Consider the following 21,694-nt stretch of genomic DNA (forward strand, 5'->3'; position numbering starts at 1 on the left):
TCATAAATGTATGTGTATGAGTATTATTTCCTTACCATCTGAATCAAGTTTCTTCAGGTTTACTGACAATCTGCTAGTACATTCCTTTCTCATTACGCCATAACCCATGAAAATCATCTCTAGCAAGAGCAGTACTGGGATCCCCCTGCTTCTGTGCTGTGGGACCTACCTGTCTTGGTGCATTATTTATTTCTGCTGGGAACTTCACAGCAGTAGCAGGGGAGAAAACAGATCCTTCTTCAAGTTCAGAGATATTTATCACCTGAGCCAAAGGAAAACTTCTATTAGACATCACCTGCATAAAGCTTTACAAGGTAGTAATTACTGATTCTAATCATGTGTGTATATTTATACATACGTATGTATACACACAGGAAAATACAAATTGCTGTAGGTTACAGTGACTATGATTTACATTCATCTGCAAAATCTCTCTGGTATACAGGTAGATGAAGAACAGGAAAAAAGACCTGAACATTTTTAAAAGGCAGGCTCACATCCCAGCAGATTATATTACACATCTACCATCCCATTCAGGATCCACTTTCTGTGCCACATAAGGCGGTAGAAAATCATGAAAACAATACCATACTTGTAAATGGAAAAGTCAAAGCAAGACACATTAATTTGATTTATATTAGGTTTTTTGATGCAGTTCAGCAGTTTGAATGAGAAGAGAAAGCTAGAAGCACATATTCTGACAACTCCAGAACATGATTCATTGTCTGAGTATTGCTGCAGTGCAGAAGGCTTAAGACCATTATCTTGCTAAAGGTAGCAGTTTGTTTGATAATGAGCCAAGCTCCGCTAACCTTACTCAGATGTTGGGCAGGACCTGAAGCTGTGAGCAGTGGAGTAACAGTACCCCAGTTCCTTGCACTCTGGGATATAGCTTGTGGCTTTTTCACATGGCTGGTACTGCAGCAGAAGTTAAATATAACAATATTATTTCTAAAAGGGACTCTAAGGACAGCAGGACAAAAGCAAGATTTGGGCTGAAAGTTAAATTCTAGATATCCTTTTCTGCTGCTTTCAGCTGTCTATCCATGGAGTATCCATGCAGCAGTTAAACAGGTTCTAGTAAAGTGTCCAGCTGGCACCTTCATGAGGAACAGCAGGAGATGGTTGCCAACTGGAGCACACAGAGGGATCACGTTAACACAGAGAAAGCAGGAGTGATAATCTTGCTTGATTCTGGCCTTGCTGGGGTCCTTCCTTTTACATTGCAAGTATCTGAATAAGTCTAAAGGAGACTGCAGCAGGATGGTGCTTTAATAGGCACAGCTCACTGTGACCCAGAACAGGAGCACAATCAGACCAAGGGGAGAAGGGACTGGGGCACTTCATTTCACCTATGAATATTTCACACCTCTGAGCTACCATGTGAAAAAATGTGCAGGGAGATGGGGTCACCTTCTCACAGCTCACCATATGCCGTCCTCATCCACTCACTTCACCTGATGTTATAAATACCTTAAATCTCTGGTTTCTATAACATTCCATGGGTATTTAGAGAAGGGGGATTTTTTTTTTTAATAGCCTCTTTCTCCCAGAAAACTCAAGTATCAAATAGTGAAGGGTGCCAGAGAAATTTTCAGCTAGGGAAAGATTTGGAGGTTGAAAATTAAAAGGATAAAGAATAAAATATGAATGATTGAGTAGCAGAAAGCAGAGACTGGGTCTTGGATTCTGTTACTGGAACAGAAAAGCTGTTAGAGAGCCTGAGGGGAAGGTGTTTCTGCTAATGAACACACAATTACTCCAGACATATTTGAAACTTATTTTAAATACACCCAAATGTTTATGACTGGGAAGACAGCCATGGATCAGAACCAGTAAGCAGGTAGTGGGCAGCATCAGTTGAAGAGACCCGAGTGCTGTGCAGGGCCAAGTGTATTTATGTTTTCTTGCAGACTTTCCTTCGTAGCCTCTCTAGGGATTAATGATGCTGGAAAGCCAGGGTAAGAGGGTGTCACTTCTACCAGAGTGTTCCTCCAAATCTATAGAAGGGTCCCCACCCATGTCACTCTCCAAAGCTGTAGGTCAGTCTGGTAACATAACCATCATATTGGTGGTGGTAAGAGCCCACAGTGGGTAGTGCTAGTAATGGGGACTGGCAGAGCACTGCTTTCCTGCAGCTGTCTTGGAGAGTCCCTGGGTTTGGCTCAGAGAAGTGTGGGGTAGAGGAGTTTTCTAACAAGCATGGCAGGTCATCATAAACCTAGTTGCAGAACTTGGAGGAAAAACTGGGATAGAAAATTGTTCCGTGGTTGAAAATTGTGTGAAGAATGGCATAATGGGGAAATCTTACTTTCAGGATTATTGACTTAATTTTAGTTGCTTTCCATTACTGTAATCTATTTTTGAAATGTAGAGCATGTAATTGTATATTATACATGGAGAACTCGTCAGCTTTAGCTTCAGTCTTCGAGCTAACTGAGCTCTTTCTTTGGGTGTTTCTGTCAATCAGAGCATTTCCATTATTTAACTTTTAATGCAAATAATAGTGTTTCTTCCTGTTGAGATCATTGGCTCAGCTCTAATGCCAAACCTGGTCAAAGGTTACTGCTGTTAGATCTGTTTCATGATCTTTATGAACAAAGTAGAAAGCCACAATCCAATTAACACTGAACAACTGTTCACATTATAACACTGTTATTTAGTTGGGAAATAATCGGAGAGGACATCCAAAACTTTTATAGTAAAAATTACAGTTAGATGATTAAGTAATTGAGGCCCACACAGTGTTTCCTTGTCACTGGAGAAAAATTTTAGTAAACTCTTGTTGCTTTCAATATTGCAAAACTGATGTAACTTTGAGAAGGCAAACTGGCTGCCAGGGCACATCTCAGGAGGTCAGCTCACTGACAGAGTATGTAGCATCACTGGTGTTTGAGGCCAGGGGGTTGTGATGGATTTCCATAATGCTGGAGAAATTAAAAGACTGACAGTCAGAAAAGTAATAGTTGAGTAACACATTTGTAGTATAATTAAAATAATATTTTAATATTAGTAAATTGTTAGACAAATTTTGCTTTCCTTAGTGGTAATCTCCCATTGATGATATTATCTGAGTAAGTCGAGCAAAATTGTATGCAAATACAGGACCTCCTCCATGAACACATGTTCACCCAGCCATTATGCCTCCATGCATTAATATTTGTAACACGTTTCTAAACCAGAAAATCTTGTCAGGACTGAAAAAGCCATTCTTCTGGGGGGATGGCACGGGGGGAGTGGAACGGGACAGCTTATCAAACCACTGTGGTGGGGGGGGGCCACCTAGTGATGTTCTTCCTTAAAGCAGCCTGGTGTGAAACCTTTCAGCCCTCCACTCTCAGGGTTCCCTTTATCAATTCTTCTTATCGTTACTTTCCAGTGCCAGCAAGGTTCATTTTACACTTCCCACAAGACATGTACTGTCATGGTCCTTGCCCCAAATTTCTTACATTCTCCTGGGTGATGTTATGATAAGATTTTGTTCTATTTGTTGATATCTGCAGTAGACCATAAATCCTTACACTTAGGAACTGATGGCTTATCATTTTCATGCCACTGCAGTTTAAAACATGTATTAAATTAACTGCCTGAGGACTAAGACCTCAAATAGATGCAGGAGCAAATATTTCTTCTCTAGTAACCCTTTCTGCATGCACACAAACACACCTCACTGGTGCAAACCTCTTTTTGCACCTTTTTTATGATGCTGGTGAAACAGGTGATTCTGCTTCTTTACACAAAGTATGGGTGTCTCTTTAACACAGTCAGATATTCAGGGAAATAAATATCAGTCTTTTCAATGAACTGAAACTTTCTGGGTCTGGCTTGTCCCAGCTGTTAATGGAGATATTTTTTTTATTTCTTTTTCCATAGCTGTAGGAGTTTTTTGCTCTTACTAGAAGAAAGGTTTCCCTAGAGCTGGGAATAGAAGCTCAGCTTAAAAGGGAGCAGTAAAAGTGATCACACATCAAGAGATCCATGGAGGTTCTGTCTGTGACACGAGTGCATCATTTATAGCCATGGCAGTCACAACACTATTGTGGGATGGTAGATGTGCTAATTTCCACTTTACTGATGAATATAAAGCACAAGGAATTTTAAAAGTCTGGTCCCAAGGTATGGGAAATTTTTGCTAAGGTCAGAAACCCAGGTGCTCTCTTGAGTGTCAGTCCAGCTCCTTGGTCATGAATGTGTTGGGGCATTTTATAGTTTTGTTGCAGAATTAATTCAAAGTTACTATTTGAGTCGTGCCACAGATTTGTGTCCTGTTTGCACTTAAAACTTTGCTCTAGGATTGTAGTGTTTTAAGGCATGGTGACTGACTTAGCAGAAATGCTCATGAGCATAAGTTATCACAGACTCCCAGCACTGTCACCCTCCTATGTCTGCACTGCAGTTAGAGGTGCAGCTACTGTGACGGTGAACTCATAGAATCTGAATGAATTTAGCTAAAATAGCATTTCTCATGAAGATCAGCCTATAGAGACACCAGTAGAGGGTCTCACAGGACTCAAACTACCAGGAGTTTGAAAAACAGAAGCTCATGGGAATGCCTCAATAAATGGGAATAATTTTTGGACAAATTTATGCTGCTACGCACAAGGTCAAACATGAACCTAAAGCACAAAGGTAACCACCTCACTTTATAAGTTTCCACTGCTGTTTTTCTGTTACATACATAACAAAGAGTGTAAAAAAAATCAAGGTTATATAGTTGAGCCGTAAAAGGGAAGGATTTTTATTTTTTAAACTCTGAGCCTATCCCCTTCCCCCAGCAGTGTTTTGCTCGCAAAATTAAAATCATGCCATTTGATATTTGTTTACAAGTGCATTTGTTTTGTTATAAAGGTCTAAAATCTCAGTTCTCTGAGAATCTGAACTTCTAGAATCAGGGAATTGATCACTATCATTTTCCTGGTAATTTTATTATGTAAGAAACATCTGTACAAAAGAAAAAGAAGAAAATGAAGAGTGCAAAACTTAGAAAAGGAACGTTATATTTTTATTAGAGGTGTGCTTTAAAATGATTGAAACTGTTTCAGCATGTAGTATATTTTGTAAATTAAGCCATGGGTACAGACAATACATTATAAAATGTATATTATTCTCCAGTTCTAATGGTAAAATCAGACCATTTGAAAGCATCCATGTGAAACTGTCCAATTTGCCATGTAATCAGTAAAATGAAGCTCTATAATTCAGGTTTAGTTAGACCAGGAAGAGAAAAAAGTTTTCCATCGTCATTGTTAGTTTTATGTGGTACTTTAAGGTCATAACCAACATCCGTTTTGCTAGGGAGTGTACTCATGGTACAGTATGTTCCTTACCCTAAAAAGCTATCGGACAGAACAATTTGTGATCCCTTGGGGATAAAATCAGCTCTTTCAAGGGTTATCTGGGAGAGGAGCACAGAGCAGCAGCTGATGCTTCAGTGCAGCTCTCCAGGCACAGAGCCATGGTCCCGTCTCCCCGTGCTCTGCGACATTTTTTTTTTTTTTTTTTTTTGTGCAGCATCACACACACGAAGTAGTGTGAATATTCAGGTGCGACGAAATAACCACAGGCGAGCTCCAAATGTCACTTGTGCCCCAGACTCACACAAATCCCCTTTTCATCCCCTCCCACGGGAACCCTGCCTCGCTCCGCGCTCTTAGGGGATGTTTGACCCCGCTGCAGCTCCTGGCTGGAGGGGACAGGGGGGAAATAATTCCTCTGGTTAAATCGTTGATTAAAATCCCGGGCGGCTGAACTTCAAGAGTAAAGACGGGAAACTTTGGAAGAAACGCCCCCAGACCGACGGGACAGGGATGGATGAACAGGGTCTTGTGAGGGGCTGCGAAGGGCTTCGCTCAACAAACCTCAGGGTCGTGGATCCCAGCCGGCGCCCGCAAAGCCCAGGGGAGAATCCCCTTTTCCCCTCCAGCCCCGGGGCGAACCCCCTTCCCTCCCGTGGTTCCACCGCCGCCATAGCAGCGCCTCCAGCGGCCCCAACCGCCCGCACTGCCCCGGGCCCGGGCCCGCCCCGCCCGCCGCTGTTGCTACGATACAGCGCGGCGGCTGCTGCACCGCCAGGCCTGGGGCCGACACGGCGCCGACACCGGCACCGGAACCGGCACCGGCACCGAAACCAACCTGCACCCCGGCCCCTCCTGCCCCCAACCCGCCGCCAACATGGCTGAGGTGAGCCATCCCCTCTATTCTCTGCGTGGCTTTTTTGGACCGGGCGAACACTGCACTCAACGACATCATCTGTAAATCGTCTCGATTCTGTATGGGCCGAGTTACTTAGGAGGGTTTAAGGGTCAAGTTACTTTTGTGAGCAGATCTCAGATCCTGCTTTGAAAGTGGGAGTAATTCTACTTGTCTGTAGGCAGTAGTAACACGTAAGTTTTAGGAACATTTGCTACTTTTGAGGTCGCGGGTGCCTTTCCAACCCACCCCAGCCCCATGTCCTCTTCTCTTAACTCTGTTTAACACCTGAACAAGATCAAAACTTAAGGTTTGGTGTTGGAGAGGAGGATGAAATAAGCAGAAACCCAAAGCGCCAGAGCAGGTTTTGGAGGGGCTACACAGTGTGCTTCAGCCTTCCATGGCGAGGGTGTAAGGAGTCAAATTGGTTTTGCTGTTTTCCCATTGAACTTTCAGACACATAGAAAAAATATTCCTTCAAGTCAGAGCCCTGGGGGGGGTTGGGGCTGGTGCCTCTGTCTCCATGCCTGACTTTTTTTTCCAAGGGTCTATGTGAGGGTCTGTTTCTACCCTTTCTACCTTTTTAATTTCAGGTTTTCCACATAGCATGAACTTGTGTACTCTTCCCACCCCACCTGAAAAAAACCCTAACAAACCAACCAAACCAAGCCAAAACTCAAGCAAAATGTGTCGTTTTGCCCTCAGAATTATATTTCTTTTTAGAGTTTTGAAAATTCTCATCTTTGAACTTTAAATTGTGTACAAATGGTGACTAGGGGCCATATTTGAAAGCAATCCATTGGTTTGAGGGGTGATGTGAGGGCAGATTTTTAAGGCTGTGGGAGCTGTGCATCTCATTGCCTGTACTCTGGGAGGGGGGGCTTGCCATACATCCATGGCAGGTGCTAACAGGAGAACTATTTTCCTATCCAACGAGTTCACCTCTGAGGTGTGATTTTAGGAATACACCTAGACCTCAGATTGCAGCTTAGAGACCTACCAGGTGGGTTTTGAGCAAGCTTGAGTAGTGGCAGCAATGTCTGTGTGACAGCACAAACATCTCCTGGGGTGCTTTATATTTATAGTTTCTTAGCAGATCAGGCTAAATCCTGAGAAGTGGCCATACTGCCTCCATAGGGTGTAATTGTGTTCTGTTGAAGGCAATAATGGAGCCTTATTTTAAGCTGTTTCAAAAAATTCTGATGGAATTTGGTGTCCAGTGGCAAAGCTGGCAAAATTTGGTGTCAGAACTAAGCTAGATCAAACTGTCCTCTGGGAAAGGTTTAACAGTAACATTTCCTGCTGAGGAAGGATTGGCTTGCATTGGCATTTGGAGCTTAAGACACACTTACCTGCAAGCATTTGCTGGCACTTACCTGCATAGAAAGCATAAACTCATCAGACTTAAGAGTGAGAAGAGTTGAGGCTAAAACACTGGGTATCCTGAATAGTTGGTGTATTATTTAAATATTGTCGGAATGATGATAGTAGTTGTGGTACTCAGTTTCAGGAACTCTGACTATTAAAGCACAAGTTATTTCAATAAAATCAAAGTAGATCTGTTTGAAAAACAGTGCATGTGAGTATCATACTCTAGCAAGGGAACTATTACTTCGGAAAATTTTGTCATGATTTCTCAGTAAATGTTACCCACTTTTTTTAAATTTTATTTTATTTTATTGCTTTTTTATATACTGGGCTCATAAGTAAGATGTTGAATTCATCCACTTTGTGGATTGTCTTTCTCATTTCATTTAGGAAACGTCTGGCCAACCATATCTGGAAGAGAATGAATTTGAAGCACTGGAAGAAGACTTCCAAGAAGTCATCAATCAACTTAAGGAAGATGAAAATCTGGAAAAATTCCAAATAGAATATGAGAAGCTTCATGCTGTTATGAAAAAGTCTCATGAAAATGAAAAGCGTCTCATGGAGAAATGCAGGGAGCTGAATGCTGAGCTTGTGGTGAATTCATCTAAAATAGCTGCTCTGACAAAGCTCTGTAAAGATGATGAGGAGACAATATCATCATTGAAGATGGTAAGGTTTTGAATAGAATTAAATATGGTCTGAAATGGTTAATTAAAGACATGATAATAAGAAAAGCACCTACAAGACTGATTTCATTTTATGTAGAGAACCAGACGGAGGGCTAACTATAGAACTGGCATCTCCAGTTCTTCAACCTCTGCTTAGCTACCAATTGTTTTGTTTCTTTAGCCTATTATGCCACTAGTTCCAGTCAAATTCTGTGTTTATTTGCACTAAATCAACTCTGCCAGCTTTCAAGTACTCACTAATAGTTTTTAAGATTTCCCTCTGTAAAATAGCACATTTCCAACAATATACAGGTTTGGAAACTGGGATCATTAATATTTTTTGAGGGCTACTTTCATGTTAACTATTGCCAGAATGTAAAAATCCACATTCTTGCTGAAATATCAATTGTAGAGCAGGGAGGTGTTATTAACTGATATAAATAAATGTTTCACAGTGGTTTTGAAAAGAAATCCTATATAGCATTTCAGTGTAGCTTTACCAGTTTTCTCTGATGTGTTCTTTGTTATTATTGATTTGAACTCTTGCCAAATCAAAGGGCTTCACTTGCTAAAAACAGTCAATATTTTTAGATGTATGATGAGGTTTGACTACCAGAAACTTAAAGCTGCCAAATAATCAGAAGACTATTTTGAACTTCTTCTGATGGTTTAAAAGCTTAGTCTGTAGAACCTAGGCAGGTTTTAATATAGCATTTGATTGAGAAATCTCCATGCCTTACAGTAAAGCATTTTGTTCCAGTAGAATAAATTCAGTGCAGCAATTCAGAGTGATCTAGGAGCAGTACAGAAATAGCAGTTCTTTGAAATGAAGTTTCTTGTTCTTATAATTAGGGAGAAAATACACTCAGAGTAAATATGAATAGCAGTACTCTCATCCTATGGCTGAAGCATGAAAGCCCATGGTACTCCTCAAAGCATCCTCCAGGAGGAGGAAATCTGCATAAAAGATCTTGTTCATTTTCACTGCTGCTAATCAAAACCTGGTAGGTGGGTGTCAGGAACTGCAATGATCCTGAGCATTTTCTTTCTATTCCATGTCAGTGCTCTGAGTGTGAACAGCAGCAGAGACAATCCTAGATGTTCCCAAGCTGAGAAGACATTCTCTTAGTAAAGTCATAAAACTTACAAGGGGAAGAGTAGAAAATTTAAGAGCCTTTCAAATTTCAGCAGCTAATTTGAAGCTCAGGCAAGATGTAGCCTTACAGTACCACCTACTATTGAAGCAGCTAAGAGATTTTATACTGAAAAAACTGCTTGATGATATGATCCTATTAAAAATGCTGTGCAACGAAGAACACATGACATTTCAGTTCTGTTAGTGTGCTGTGGGCTAAGTAAACAGCACTGATGCTTTTTTTCAATTTGGTTGTGAGAATTAGTCTTTCCCTTAAATGTTCAGGAATTATTTGGATACTGTTTAAAATGTTCATGTCATGGTTTTGGGTATTATTTGGCATACCCTTCAAGATTCATGTTATTCCTCTTTCTGAAGGGAAGTTCTATTACAGCTATAGTCCTTCACTACAGTTTTACTAACATTCAAAAATTTATTTCAAAAGTGCTCAAGGCAAGTGTTGAGGTAATTTCAAGTGCTAAAATAGCAGAAATGATATTGTTCACCTCTAAATTAAACAAGCAGTCTGATCCACAGTTTAATTATTTATAAATGATAGGAGAATCCTGGTGGGGCTATTCCTGTAAAAATTGTATAGTTGCTTTAAATTAAGGCCCTAAATCTTGGTGACTTGATGGGTCATCAGGGTAACAGGTGTACAGCCTTAGTATTCTAGATCATTGCTTTATATACAAATAAAAGATGCAGAAGCAAAACTTTTCTCCATGTGAAGCCTGGTTGTAATCAGTAGCATTTGTTACAGGGCAGGGGTTAACTACTCAGATTAGTGGCTGGTAGGACCCAGGTCAGTAATAATCAATAGCTGCTAAGTGTCTGGTGGTTGTTCAGTGCTCTGTTTTGTAGTTTTAATAAACTGGATTTAATAGTCTGCAGTTTGCAGTCATACCAAAGGAGCAAAGTGCCAAGCTGAACACCAAGGGAATGGAGTTCTCTTTTTCATTGATGGGGATACTGATCCACAAGACTGCACTGGAAGAAAGCTGGATAGGGAATTTATAGGAGCTTGTACTGCCCTGCTTGGAATGACTAGGTTTTCAATTTCAAAAGGTATCAATTCACTATCCTAAGAAAGTATTTCAGCAATTCTCAGTTTCTGAGCAGTGAAATGGATGTGATCTTCTGGGGTATTTAATGGAAATAAAGTAAGGCAGTCAGATTTCATAAATTCTGCTTCACGATTTCCAGAGTTCCAGTAGTTGTCCAAAATTTTTAAAATTATTCTGTCAATATTGAGCACACTTCAGTCTTTAATTATGCAATAAACTGCAATGAATGTTACCAGTCTAACCCTGTACTGCAGTTACCCAGTGATGCTGCATTTTTCCAGTTCCCCTCTCCACTGAGTAGTAATGTGAATATTTTTTCAGTGAAGCCTTCCACCATCAAATATTTTCTCTTCTTTGCTTTTGGGAGTCAAAGAAAGCAATCTGTTGATCTGCTATTCAAAGTAAAAGACACAACCAAGAAAAACTACAGTGAAGTTCAGTTTTGCTGATGCTGAAATCTGTAGCAAATTCTTGTTTACATTTTGCTTATTAATTGAGCCATCATCTGTGCCTGCTAATTTTATTGATTAAAATTGATTTTATTAATATAAATTCAACACAGTTTTTTTTTTACATATCAGAAGCAAGATGAAGTTCAAAAAGCACAGCTTAGGGCATGAAATCACTGCTTATCTGAATGGTCTCATTGACTTCAGGGGATTATTTCTGCAAATACTTACAAGAACAAAGTACTCACTGAAGCCAGTGAAGCTTCTCAGAGGTTATATTGATTTTATTCACAAGTTTTATCCCCCAAAACTCCAACCATAATGATTTAATTCACCAATTTTAATCACAGTCTAATCAGCCATCAGGAAGCTTTGATTTAAATAATCAGCTTTAATCTTATTTTTCATTTGCGTTTCTCTAGAGAAAGGTTGATTGCAAATCTGAAACCTATTTATTAACAGCTATATTTTTTGCTTTTCTTTCAGTCAAGAAGATATACTGTGTCTTCATGCCATTATTTCAGCCTAGTGTGCATTTATTTAAATTTCATAATTGAACAATTTTATATAAGATAATAATGAAAGAAATTTTTATTATTTACTAGATCATAGAGTCATAGAATAGTTTGTTCTGGGAGGCAACTTAAAGATCATCTAGTTCCTACCTCCCTGCCATGGGCAGGACACCTTCCTCTACACTGTGTTGCTCAAAGCCCCATCCAGCCTGGCCTTGAACAATTCCAGGGAGGGAGCATCCACAACTTCCTTGGACAACCCATTCCAGTTGCCCTCACATTATAGAGCCTCTTTCTGAGAACCACTCCCTTTTAGTTTGAAACCATTCTTGTCCTGTCTCTACACATTCTTATAAAAAGTCCACCCCCAGTTTTCCTGTAGGTCTCTTTCAGTTATGGGAAGGCTGCAGTAAAATGTCCCCCAGAGTCTTCCTTTCTCCAGGCTGAACAGTCCCAGCTCTCTCAGCTGTTGCGGCGAGCCTTCTTTCTTTCGGGGACTCGGTTCTTCTCCGGGAGCTCTTTCCTGCTGTTCCTCTCCTCAGGCGTCTTCATCTGCTTCTGACTGACTCTGCTTCTGGGAGCATGCCTTTTACCTTGCCCTTCAGCCCCGCCCACTTCCGGCTGGGGCAGGCCCTAATTAGTGGGCACACCTGGGCTTAAGCTCCCAGTTCATTATCAGTGACACCTGAGGACTTATGGTCTTCTCTACACTCAGCCTTTCTCCATAAGAAAGGTACATGTCCATCAAGTCCAGAACTCCACCAGGAGCCAGCATGTGAGGGGATGTCATGCTGTGATTTGCAGCAAAGGAACCTGTAGTGTCCAAAGTAATGTCTTAATTATTTACTGAGTCTTCTGGAAATTTTCTTCTAGTCTGGTTGCTTTCTCCGCTTACACATTATTTTTAGCAGAGGATTCCAGAACTGGTAGGAACTTCATTTGAATCTGTTAAGCCTGCTGTGTAATTCTTAAGGAACTGATTCAAGGAGGAGAGATACAGAAGTTAAAAAATCAAGTGAATTCTTCTCTTTATGAATTATCAGTCCCTGGGTTTGTGAGAAGCACACGAATCTGTCAGTCAAGTAATTCTATGTGCTGTTATTTGGTATGTGAGTTGTGGCTTGTCTAAATATGTAACTGTGTATATATATATATATATAAATATATATAACTATGTGTATATACATACATATATATATAAATATATATATATATGTCAAAATGTACTAAGTCCTCACAGACAAAAATCTACCAAGAAGGGCAATAGCGTAGAATAATATCTATTTCTCATCCAAATAAAGTTGAATGTTCATTATCATAACAACTAATAAGATTTTTACAGACATAAGTGAGCTCTTTGAATAGATGGTGCCTTTGGGGGCACTGAATTTTCAGTGAATTTTTAGGTGTTCATGTGGAACAATGTTTTTCGTGGCCAAAACCTTGTAGAATGAGATTTGGTAATGTTCAGGTCTATATATTAAAGAAAATGTATTAGAGTAATTTTGTGGTGTAAATTGGCATAACCTGGATGACTCTGCCCTTTTCCAAATGAAAAGACAGCTGTTGAACAAAACTTTTGTGAATCTAAGTATGAAAAGACATGAATATTTTTTTTTTAAGGACCAAAATATAAGGGAATTATTTTTTTATTTGATCTATATTTATATTATCTTATATTTCATTTTCAACCCAATTTAATTCATGTAATTGTCTCCCATTCTGTTGCTAGGAGATTGAAAAGGCCTGGAAAGTAGTCGATACAGTCTATGAAAAGGAACAGAGAGCCAAAGAAATGGTAAAATCACTGCAAGGGGAAATAGCTCACCTAACCAGTTTAGTGAAGCAAGAGCCTGGAGTGTCTCTGGAACAGGAGTACAAGTAAGTTTTCCCCAGAAAAGAGAAAGCCAAATCTGATTTGCTATCATTCTACACCTTTGTTAGCCTTTTGGACACTACAAAAATACTGGAAATCAGAAAGAGTGGTCTTCTGTGCCTTTTACATTTCTTGTGAGTGCTTAATTATTGGTCTGTATTTTTGCAGTGAGCAAGTACAGCATCAGGCTTTGAGGCAGTTAATTCAGCATAGGATTAAGCTGAGAGATCAAACAAAAGTCAGTATTATGCACTTTCTCAGTATCTGTCATTGTTTTATCTGACAAGCATTTCAACATACTCTGTCTTTGAGAATGGGATTCTGTCAGTGTTTTTACAAGGGATGATAGCAGGGTCAAGTAGATAAGTCAAAGAAGCAGGATGCTTGGTTTCTCTTCTGTTCCCAGCTTTATTATAAGGCATTGTCATTGGCTGTATTCATGTATGTATTTTATATGTATACATTTTCTAGTATACATTTTCTAGACTAACACTTATGCATTGAGTGACCTAGTCTCAGGTGGAGCTTCCATCATAATAATGATCCTCAGGAACTGCTCAAGACCCCTGCAAAAGCCAGTGGTTGTAGGATCAGGTCTTCAGACTATGGTTATGCTGTAAGGTTAAGTGTAAACTCAAAGATGAGGTTAAGTAGCTTGAGGGTATGGTGGCACTTTCTATCAGGATTAGTGATGGTTGGCCCAGCTGGTTCTGGCTTGAGCTTCTCACATTGTGAAGGCATCTGTACATTCAGAATATGTGTGGGGCACACTGATCTCCTCATGCACTGTGTCTCCAGGCTGCACAAATAAAACTTGTGTCTCTGCACAAGGCCTTTACTGTGCTAAAACATCTTCCCTCCAAGGAACGTGCCAGCACATAAACCACCTGAATGCTTGAGAAATCCACTCCTTCACCTTTTGTCCCTCAAATGTTCTGAACTTGTGTAACAGTTTTCCTTGGATCTAACAGCTTGGTCATTAATTCCTAGTATAACTCTCCCTAAAGGCAGCTTTCTGTGTCTGCTTTTTGCATATTCCAGCAAAAGCCAGGAGTCATTACTTTGCCAAGACCTCACTGCTGAGTCCTGTCAGCTTTCAGTTTCCTCTTAAGTTCCATCTGTATTGCCCTTCAGTTCCATGCTTAGATACTCTGTTCAGTGACAAGGCTGTTTCAGGAGGAGTCTTCTAGAACTATTAGGCTGATTTTTAAGGTATTTCCTTTCAGATTGTAAATGTGTTGAAACAGGGAGTCTGCTTTATTCTTCCACTAGCTGACTGTAAGACATAACCCAGTTAGGTGCCAGTAAGGTAAGCTGCAGAGAGACTCACTACAAAAATGTCACATTTTTGGTGCCTGAGTAATTTTGCAGTGGATGAATAAGAAGGAATGTTACCTGTTACCTTTCTGGGAAACTGAAGTTTTCTTCAGACCCATGAGGATGTATTGTAGCAAGAAAGAGTGAGTTACTGTACTAGGTTAACTTTTAAAGCTGCCTGTGCTGACATGTGACTGTGATCACAGTAGCTAGAGCATATAATTCAATTAAGCAGCAGAGCCTTAATCCAAGATGAATTTTAAATGAAACAAATTACTTTAAAACTCCTCTTTCTCAGAAAAGATCTTGCTCTAGAATAGGAGAAAGTACAGAAATGGCCCGTGACACTGCCTGACTCTTTATTTCCTTGCTTCCAGTATCCAGGACTTGCTAAAACTTAAAGAAGAGGTAACAAAAGAGCGAGACCAACTGTTGTCAGAGGTTGTGGAGTTGCGCCAGAGTCTAACAGAAGCCACAGAGCAGCAGCAGGATGCAGAGAGGGCAAAGAACGAGGCAGATCAGTCTATTATGCAGGTCTGTACATGTGACTGGGTGGTGATTTTAGGCTTTGTCCTAAACCATCCTTTACTCTTGCAACTAAACTCCACTGACTAGTATGTTACTACCTTCTCTTTCACATCCTAAATGTCATCAGGAGTGCTCAGAAAGGAGACTATTGTGAATAATTTTCATGTTTTTATCTACTTCTAGGCTATGTCCTTTGCAAGATCTATTGTGATGCACCAGCTCCTTCCATAACTTCCCAGTACCATAAATAAGGCCAAGGTTCCACTGTTGGAATCACAGTTATCTTTCATACGTGACATGGGTTTTTTTTTCTGCATTGTAAATCCTTATGTCTTCATAGAACCACTTAGAGCATAGATCTGGACTGAAAAACCTAGGTCTCTTGCTGTTGGCAGCAGTTGCTGTAGGATTCCATACCATCATTTTTAAGAATGTATCAAACAGACTGAGGAGGTAATTAAGCTGTTTTGTGTTCTTATGGGAAGCTTTTCCAGAAGCTTTCCTAATGCTTGGAGACCTCCTACTTCGCACTGATTACTGCCTACTGCTTTTCAGCTTAAATATCTCACTTCACCAATGCCTGTAGAGAGCAGTTACATTCCATCTTGGCTCTATTTTTTTTGTCTCCTCTTTAAGTTCTCTGTTTCTCTGACCATCTGAGTAGATAGCTGTTCTTTACTGATCAATATGCACAGCTTCCTTTATGTGTAGCAGGTAGAGATACAGAAGACTGAGGATCAGTAGGATACCTACTGAATGGAGAGAAAGTATACAAGGACTCTGATATTTCAAAATAGAAAAACATAATAATGAGAAATAAAAGAATTAAAAGAAAGATATTAACAGGGGTTGGGGCAAAACAACAGGAGAAAGGAAAAGCAGAAAACAATGAACAGATAAGCAACACTTATCTTACATTTTTTTATTAATCCCAATTAGGAAAATAATGATCCTAGGTGAGCATAGAGGTCATGCAGAGAACTAATTTTTGCTTCTAAAGCAGGTGGTTGGGAATGTAGTAAGAGAAAGTATAAATCATTGCATTTCTGGCAGCACTGTGGGCATGGGAGAAAAGCGAGAGGATTGAAACTCATGTCAAAACTTAGTGAATCTTGCCAGACTTAATCTTCTGATATTCACTTCATCAGCTCTTAAATTTAAGGGATTGTTACAGCATTTGTAATCACCTCCCATTCTCCCAGTATGAAATTATTCTCCACTTCAAACTGCTTAAATGACACCATCTTTTTGAAGAGCCTGTTGAAGACCTTGTCACTTCTGGCAGCTCTGCATCTGTGGACTCAGAGGGAGAGGAATTTTAAGCAAAGAAATCTTTCAATTGCTGGTCCCAGGCTGAACTGAATATTTCCATGTGGATCAACCCCCTGTGTCTCCTCTCTGCTAACTCTGTATCACATTTTTGAGGATGAAGAAAACAGAATTCACAAGACAGCATATTAAATAGGAGGGAAAGCTCCTCTTTCAAAATTCCTGCAGAGGAACTTTGAGAGCAAAAAGGTTGAGAACAGCTGTGAAAGTGAACAACAGTCTGAAATATCTCTTTCCTTTACTATCAGCTTAGTAAGTGTTTCTGCTGCTGAGGTAGAAGAATAAAAATAAGACTTCTTACAATACAACATCAATCCCAAATTAGTTTTAATGCTGCATTCAGGAAGTACCACTTTACAAGTAACTTACAACTGAAAATATGTTCGTGTCATTGCATATCCAGAGGAATACTTCTATGTCTGAACTATATCAGACCCTTCTGGAGGGGTGAAAAGACTGCTGCTTAACAAATGCTTATAATCAATAAATAGGTTCCCTCACACAGGATTATGGGGTTTTTTTAGCCACTAGAGAACATATTTACTTCTGAGAAGATCTGGCATATTCCAGGTAGTAGTGGGTACAATAGTACAGAAGCTGATGCTTTCAAAGTCAAGCATAGCTGAAGGAGAGGTGAGAGGCTTTGTTTTTCTGAATAAAAGGCAGCAGAACTTAAACTTTTGTCTTCTCTATTATTATAGCTTCAGCAAAAAATCCAGCTGCATCAGAATGAGGCATCACGAGAGGCTCGAAAGAAGGAAAAAATGGAAAAGGACCTGAAAAATCTTCTAGATGAAATGGAAAACAAACAAGCTGAGATCAGGAATTTACAGCAACAGATTCAGACAAACAAAGAGGAACAACTGAAAATGGAACAGTATCTGAAAGAGCTGAAGGTAGGGTACATGGTGCACTGCATGCATTAGGTCTAAGATTAGAGTCAGATGGAAAAATAAGAAACTGAATTTTCCTGAAGGGAGAGGGAAGGAGATTATTTTAAATAAATAAAAAGTAATATATATTGTAATGTAAATATTACTTTACGAATAAATAAGTAAATCCTGCTGACATATTTCAGACAGATTGCCTCACAGAGAACAGAAGTGAATTGAAATGATATTGTAGATTATGAGACAAAGCCTGTGAAGAATGTGGGTGATCTAATGATAGTAACAGGAGACTGCCAGGTTGGACACCTGAATTGTGTTGCCAGTCTTGGCACTGATAGAGTATAGCAGCATTATGAAGTCATTTTACCTCTGACCCCTTTTTTCTTCTCTGTCAACAATAACTTTAATCTATCCCTCAAGCTTGTAGAAGTGTTTCTGTGAAAGGCCAGAGAGCTGTCTTTGTAAAATTTTTTGATTGATTTTCCCTATTCTGTTTCTAAAAACTACCTGGACATATCCTAACACAGTGTTGTGCAAGTGTGTGGATTTTCAGGTTTTCAGTCTCATTTCCCTTGACTTTAAGAAACTCTCAGGGAAGTAATTCTGGTAAATGGCAGGGAAGATCTCATCATTGTAAAACAGTCCTACCTCAAGGGAAATGTCTTTGGGAGTTGTGTGTATCTTGTAAATTTATGACTCTTGGGGCCTTTTATTACCTTCACATCCCTGAATTTGTGAAGGTAGAGGCTTGTGACTTTTTTTTGTCAACATAAAGTCTGTCAACATAAAGACACAGAGAAGACTGGATTATTTCTCTTCCAGTACCTGAAGGACGCTTACAGGAAAGCTGGAGAGGCACTTTTTACCAGGCTATGTGGTGACAGGACAAGGGAGAATGGTTTTAAGCTGAAAGATGGGCCCCTCAGTTCAGGAAGGATATCGAGGTCCTGGAGATCCAAAGGAGGGCAACTGGGCTGGTGAAGGGACTCGAGCACAGATCCTATGAGGAGAGGCTGAGGGAGCTGGGGCTGTTCAGCCTGGAGGAGGCTCGGGGGAGACCTCAACACTCTCTACAACTCCCTGAAAGGAGGTTGGAGCCAGGGGGGGGTTGGTCTCTTTTCCCAGGCAACTCTCAGCAAGACAAGAGGGCACGGTCTCAAGTTGTGCCAGGGGAGGTTTAGGTTGGACATTAGAAAGAATTTCTTTATGGAGAGGGTGATCAAGCATTGGAATGGGCTGCCCTGGGAAGTGGTGGATTTTCCATCCCTGGAGATATTTAAAAAGAGCCTGGATGTGGCACTCAGTGCCATGGGCTGGGAACTGCAGCAGTAGTGGATCAAGGGTTGGACTTGATGATCTCTGAGGTCCCTTCCAACCCAGCCAAATCTATGATTCTATGATTCCATGGTAGATGTAGATTAAATTTGTGGAAGAAATTTGTTACTGTGAGGATGGTGAGATTCTGGAACAGGTTGCCCAGGAAAGTTGTGGATGCCCCCTCTCTGGAAGTGTTCAAGTCTGGGTTTTGGATGAGATTTGGAGCAGCCTGGTCTAATGGAGGTGTTCCTATCCATGGCAGGGAGGTTGGAACCAGATGATCTTTAATCATAGAATCATAGAATCATAGAATCCTAGAGGTTGGAAGGGTCCTTTTAAGGTCCTTTCCAACCCAAACTGCTCTGTGATTCTGTGTTCTATGAATAGTACTATTTTGATACAGCTTTTGAGGGCAGTTCCATATCTACCAAGACAATCACATTGTTTTTAAATAGGATATCTACAATTCCTGGTTCTTTTCCATTCTTCCTTCTTTATGTTGTAATTTTCAACCTTTCTAAGTGCAGATTTTAGGGGCATTCAATGTTCCAAACTATCCTGGAAACCAGTAATTCACATAAAGTGCTGTGCCTGGGCTAATTAACCAGACTACTGCACTGTTGTTGCCTGTGCTGGCATGAAGGTGTCTGCCTTGTATTTTGCAAATAGCCTGTCCAAAACACAGGCTGTTCAACTGTGCAAGAGTCAGGGTAGAGATCAGCAAGAGAATGTGACTCAGCTATTACAATGTCATCGGGCAGTTGTTTCTCAAATGAATTGTAGTTGGGTGAGGTGGGCTCTTATTCCACTCAAATTTCTGATAGTTCATCCTTGCTTCCATGACATTGAAGATAATTTAATACAGCTCTTCTAGGCTTCATCTCACTCATGTCCAAGTCTCAATACAGAATTGCCTAGAAGGCAGTGTTACACTGATATTTGCTCACAAGAAACAGTGTCCCTTGTTTTTTTAATTGTCTTTGCTTCTGCATGCACTCAGAGAAAAGAAATTCCACTTCTCAATTTATTAGGGGCATAGTAGATATTAACTTTTTTTTTTCAGTGATAAACTTCAGTTTATCACACCTTAATGCTTGAAGTGAAAAATATGCTGGTTGTTCTTTCCTCACTTAGGGAGCAATGTCTGTTCAGGGAAGTCCCATTGCTCAGAAGAAAAGACTGGAAGCTCCAGTATGGAAATATATGTTCTCTGAGCTTTTGACTGCAGATGAGTTAGAGAGAAAAAATGGTTGTGTTCTGGTCTCATGAAACCATGTACCCAGGGAAAGAGGAGATAGCTCTTGAATGTTGGACTTACTTGCTGAGAAGCAGAGCTTCCCTGCCCTCTGCTGATTGAAGTAATTTCAATCTCATACTAATTTTCAATAATTGTATGTAGCAAATTGTTTTACGTGATGCTTGCCAAATTAGTAATAAGAAGTAAAATATTTATCTGCCACCTGCAAGAGAGACCTGTTAAGCTCTCAGAAAAAATGACACTGGCTGTGTTGTTCATTAGAATTTATAATTTCCCCTACTTGGTATGAACATGTATCATATTTAACATTAGTAATTTCATCAGCAGTGAAGAGTGGTCTTTTTTAGCAGCCATTATCTCCTGTGGAGATAGAAGGTTCTGTCTTCATGCATATGTAGATATTGTAAAGAGATTAAAGAGAATTAATGGGATTGTTCTTTAATCTAACAGATCTCAAATGAAAGAACTGGTAAGGAACTTGAGCAATTTCAGATGAGGTGTAATAAACTCATGCAGGAGAGTGAGCAGCACAATGTGATGTTTGAAGAGGTGATGCAGGACATCCAGAAGAAGACAGCAGAACTAAAAGTAAGTACCAGAAGGTGCATGCATCTTATCAGCTGTTTCACCATTTGGGGCAGGGATGAAGTCAGTTCTTGTATAGATAGTTCCCTATGGATAGTTTTGGAGGAATTCTGAGGAGTTTTTAGGAATGGATCTGTCTGTCTCAGGATGCCACTCTTTCTGTGGCAGTAACATGGTGCAGTCCCCAGCACTGTTACTTGACAGAGTAGCACCTGTCCTGCTGGAGGAGCTGTGTTTCATAAAACACATAAACTGAAATGTTAAGCACACTCTGTTCATAAAGGGTGCATGGTACTTCTGACAAGCATAAATTTTTTTTCAGTCAGGAGGCCTTTGGATAAGAGCAATTGTTTTCTTACAGTATTTAACATATTCTTAATGTTGCCAAAACTCATTGAAAAATTGTGGTAAATTATAGTAACAATGTCCTGGATAGCTTTTACTTAAGGGAGCTGCTTCCAACAGTGAAATTTCCCCACCACGGTATCTGGTATAAATGGTTTTCTTGCCTGACTTTTCATTGTTTTAGCAGTTTTTTGGTATGACTCAAAAGGAGGTGAATTTCAGCTGGGAAAGGACAACATATGCTTTTTAGGGTACTGTGAGAGCGTTTGTGGTAAACAGTGATGTATAATTATTAGATGTTTTTACTCTGCCTACCATATCTTGCATTTTCTGTTATCATTGGCATTGAAATACAATTCCTGGCGAGTTTTTTTGATTTTTTTTGTGTGTATGGTGGTTTGTTTTGTTTTGTTTTGTTTTAAATGAGAACTGTTAGAATGATAAAAACTAAGAAAATTATAAAAAAACATTACAGAATAAAAATCTCAGTTCCTAACTAATGCAGCACAGGATTCTGATTTGGATCCTAAATGGGCTGTATGGTGGGAGCTTGTTTTCCCTATTATTTTGGTAGACAGACTGGAGGACATTTTTCTTAGTTATTTGAGAAACAAATTAGTCCCTTGCAAGTTATCCAGTTCTATCATTATTTCTTGCAATATCATAACTGTTTAAAACTTTGCAAACAAGATGTTCAAATGTGACTTACATTTGGGGGTCTGGGATGTCAAGAGAAGGATTTTAATTCAGTGAATTTCAAGAAAAGTTAATGGAATTGGTAGAGATGCACATGGGCTTCTGGGAATAACAACAAAAAAGAAGATACTGCCCAGTTAATAATTAAGCTAATTACAA

General features: G+C 39.8%; 1 protein-coding gene across 1 annotated transcript in view; it reads left to right on the top strand.

The window, feature by feature from the left end:
* The first annotated feature begins 6,015 nt into the window (after window positions 1-6,015).
* Window positions 6,016-21,694, top strand: part of CFAP58 (cilia and flagella associated protein 58) — a 61,663-nt gene continuing 45,984 nt past the window's right edge. The window contains exons 1-6 of the mRNA XM_071749348.1: window positions 6,016-6,180; window positions 7,948-8,229; window positions 13,127-13,275; window positions 14,965-15,121; window positions 17,146-17,340; window positions 20,360-20,497. Of these exons, the coding sequence (XP_071605449.1) occupies window positions 6,172-6,180; window positions 7,948-8,229; window positions 13,127-13,275; window positions 14,965-15,121; window positions 17,146-17,340; window positions 20,360-20,497 (930 nt within the window). The 5' untranslated portion in view covers window positions 6,016-6,171. The remainder of the gene's footprint in view (window positions 6,181-7,947; window positions 8,230-13,126; window positions 13,276-14,964; window positions 15,122-17,145; window positions 17,341-20,359; window positions 20,498-21,694) is intronic.

This window comes from Heliangelus exortis, chromosome 7, assembly GCF_036169615.1.
Source record: "Heliangelus exortis chromosome 7, bHelExo1.hap1, whole genome shotgun sequence".
Lineage (NCBI taxonomy): Eukaryota > Metazoa > Chordata > Aves > Apodiformes > Trochilidae > Heliangelus > Heliangelus exortis.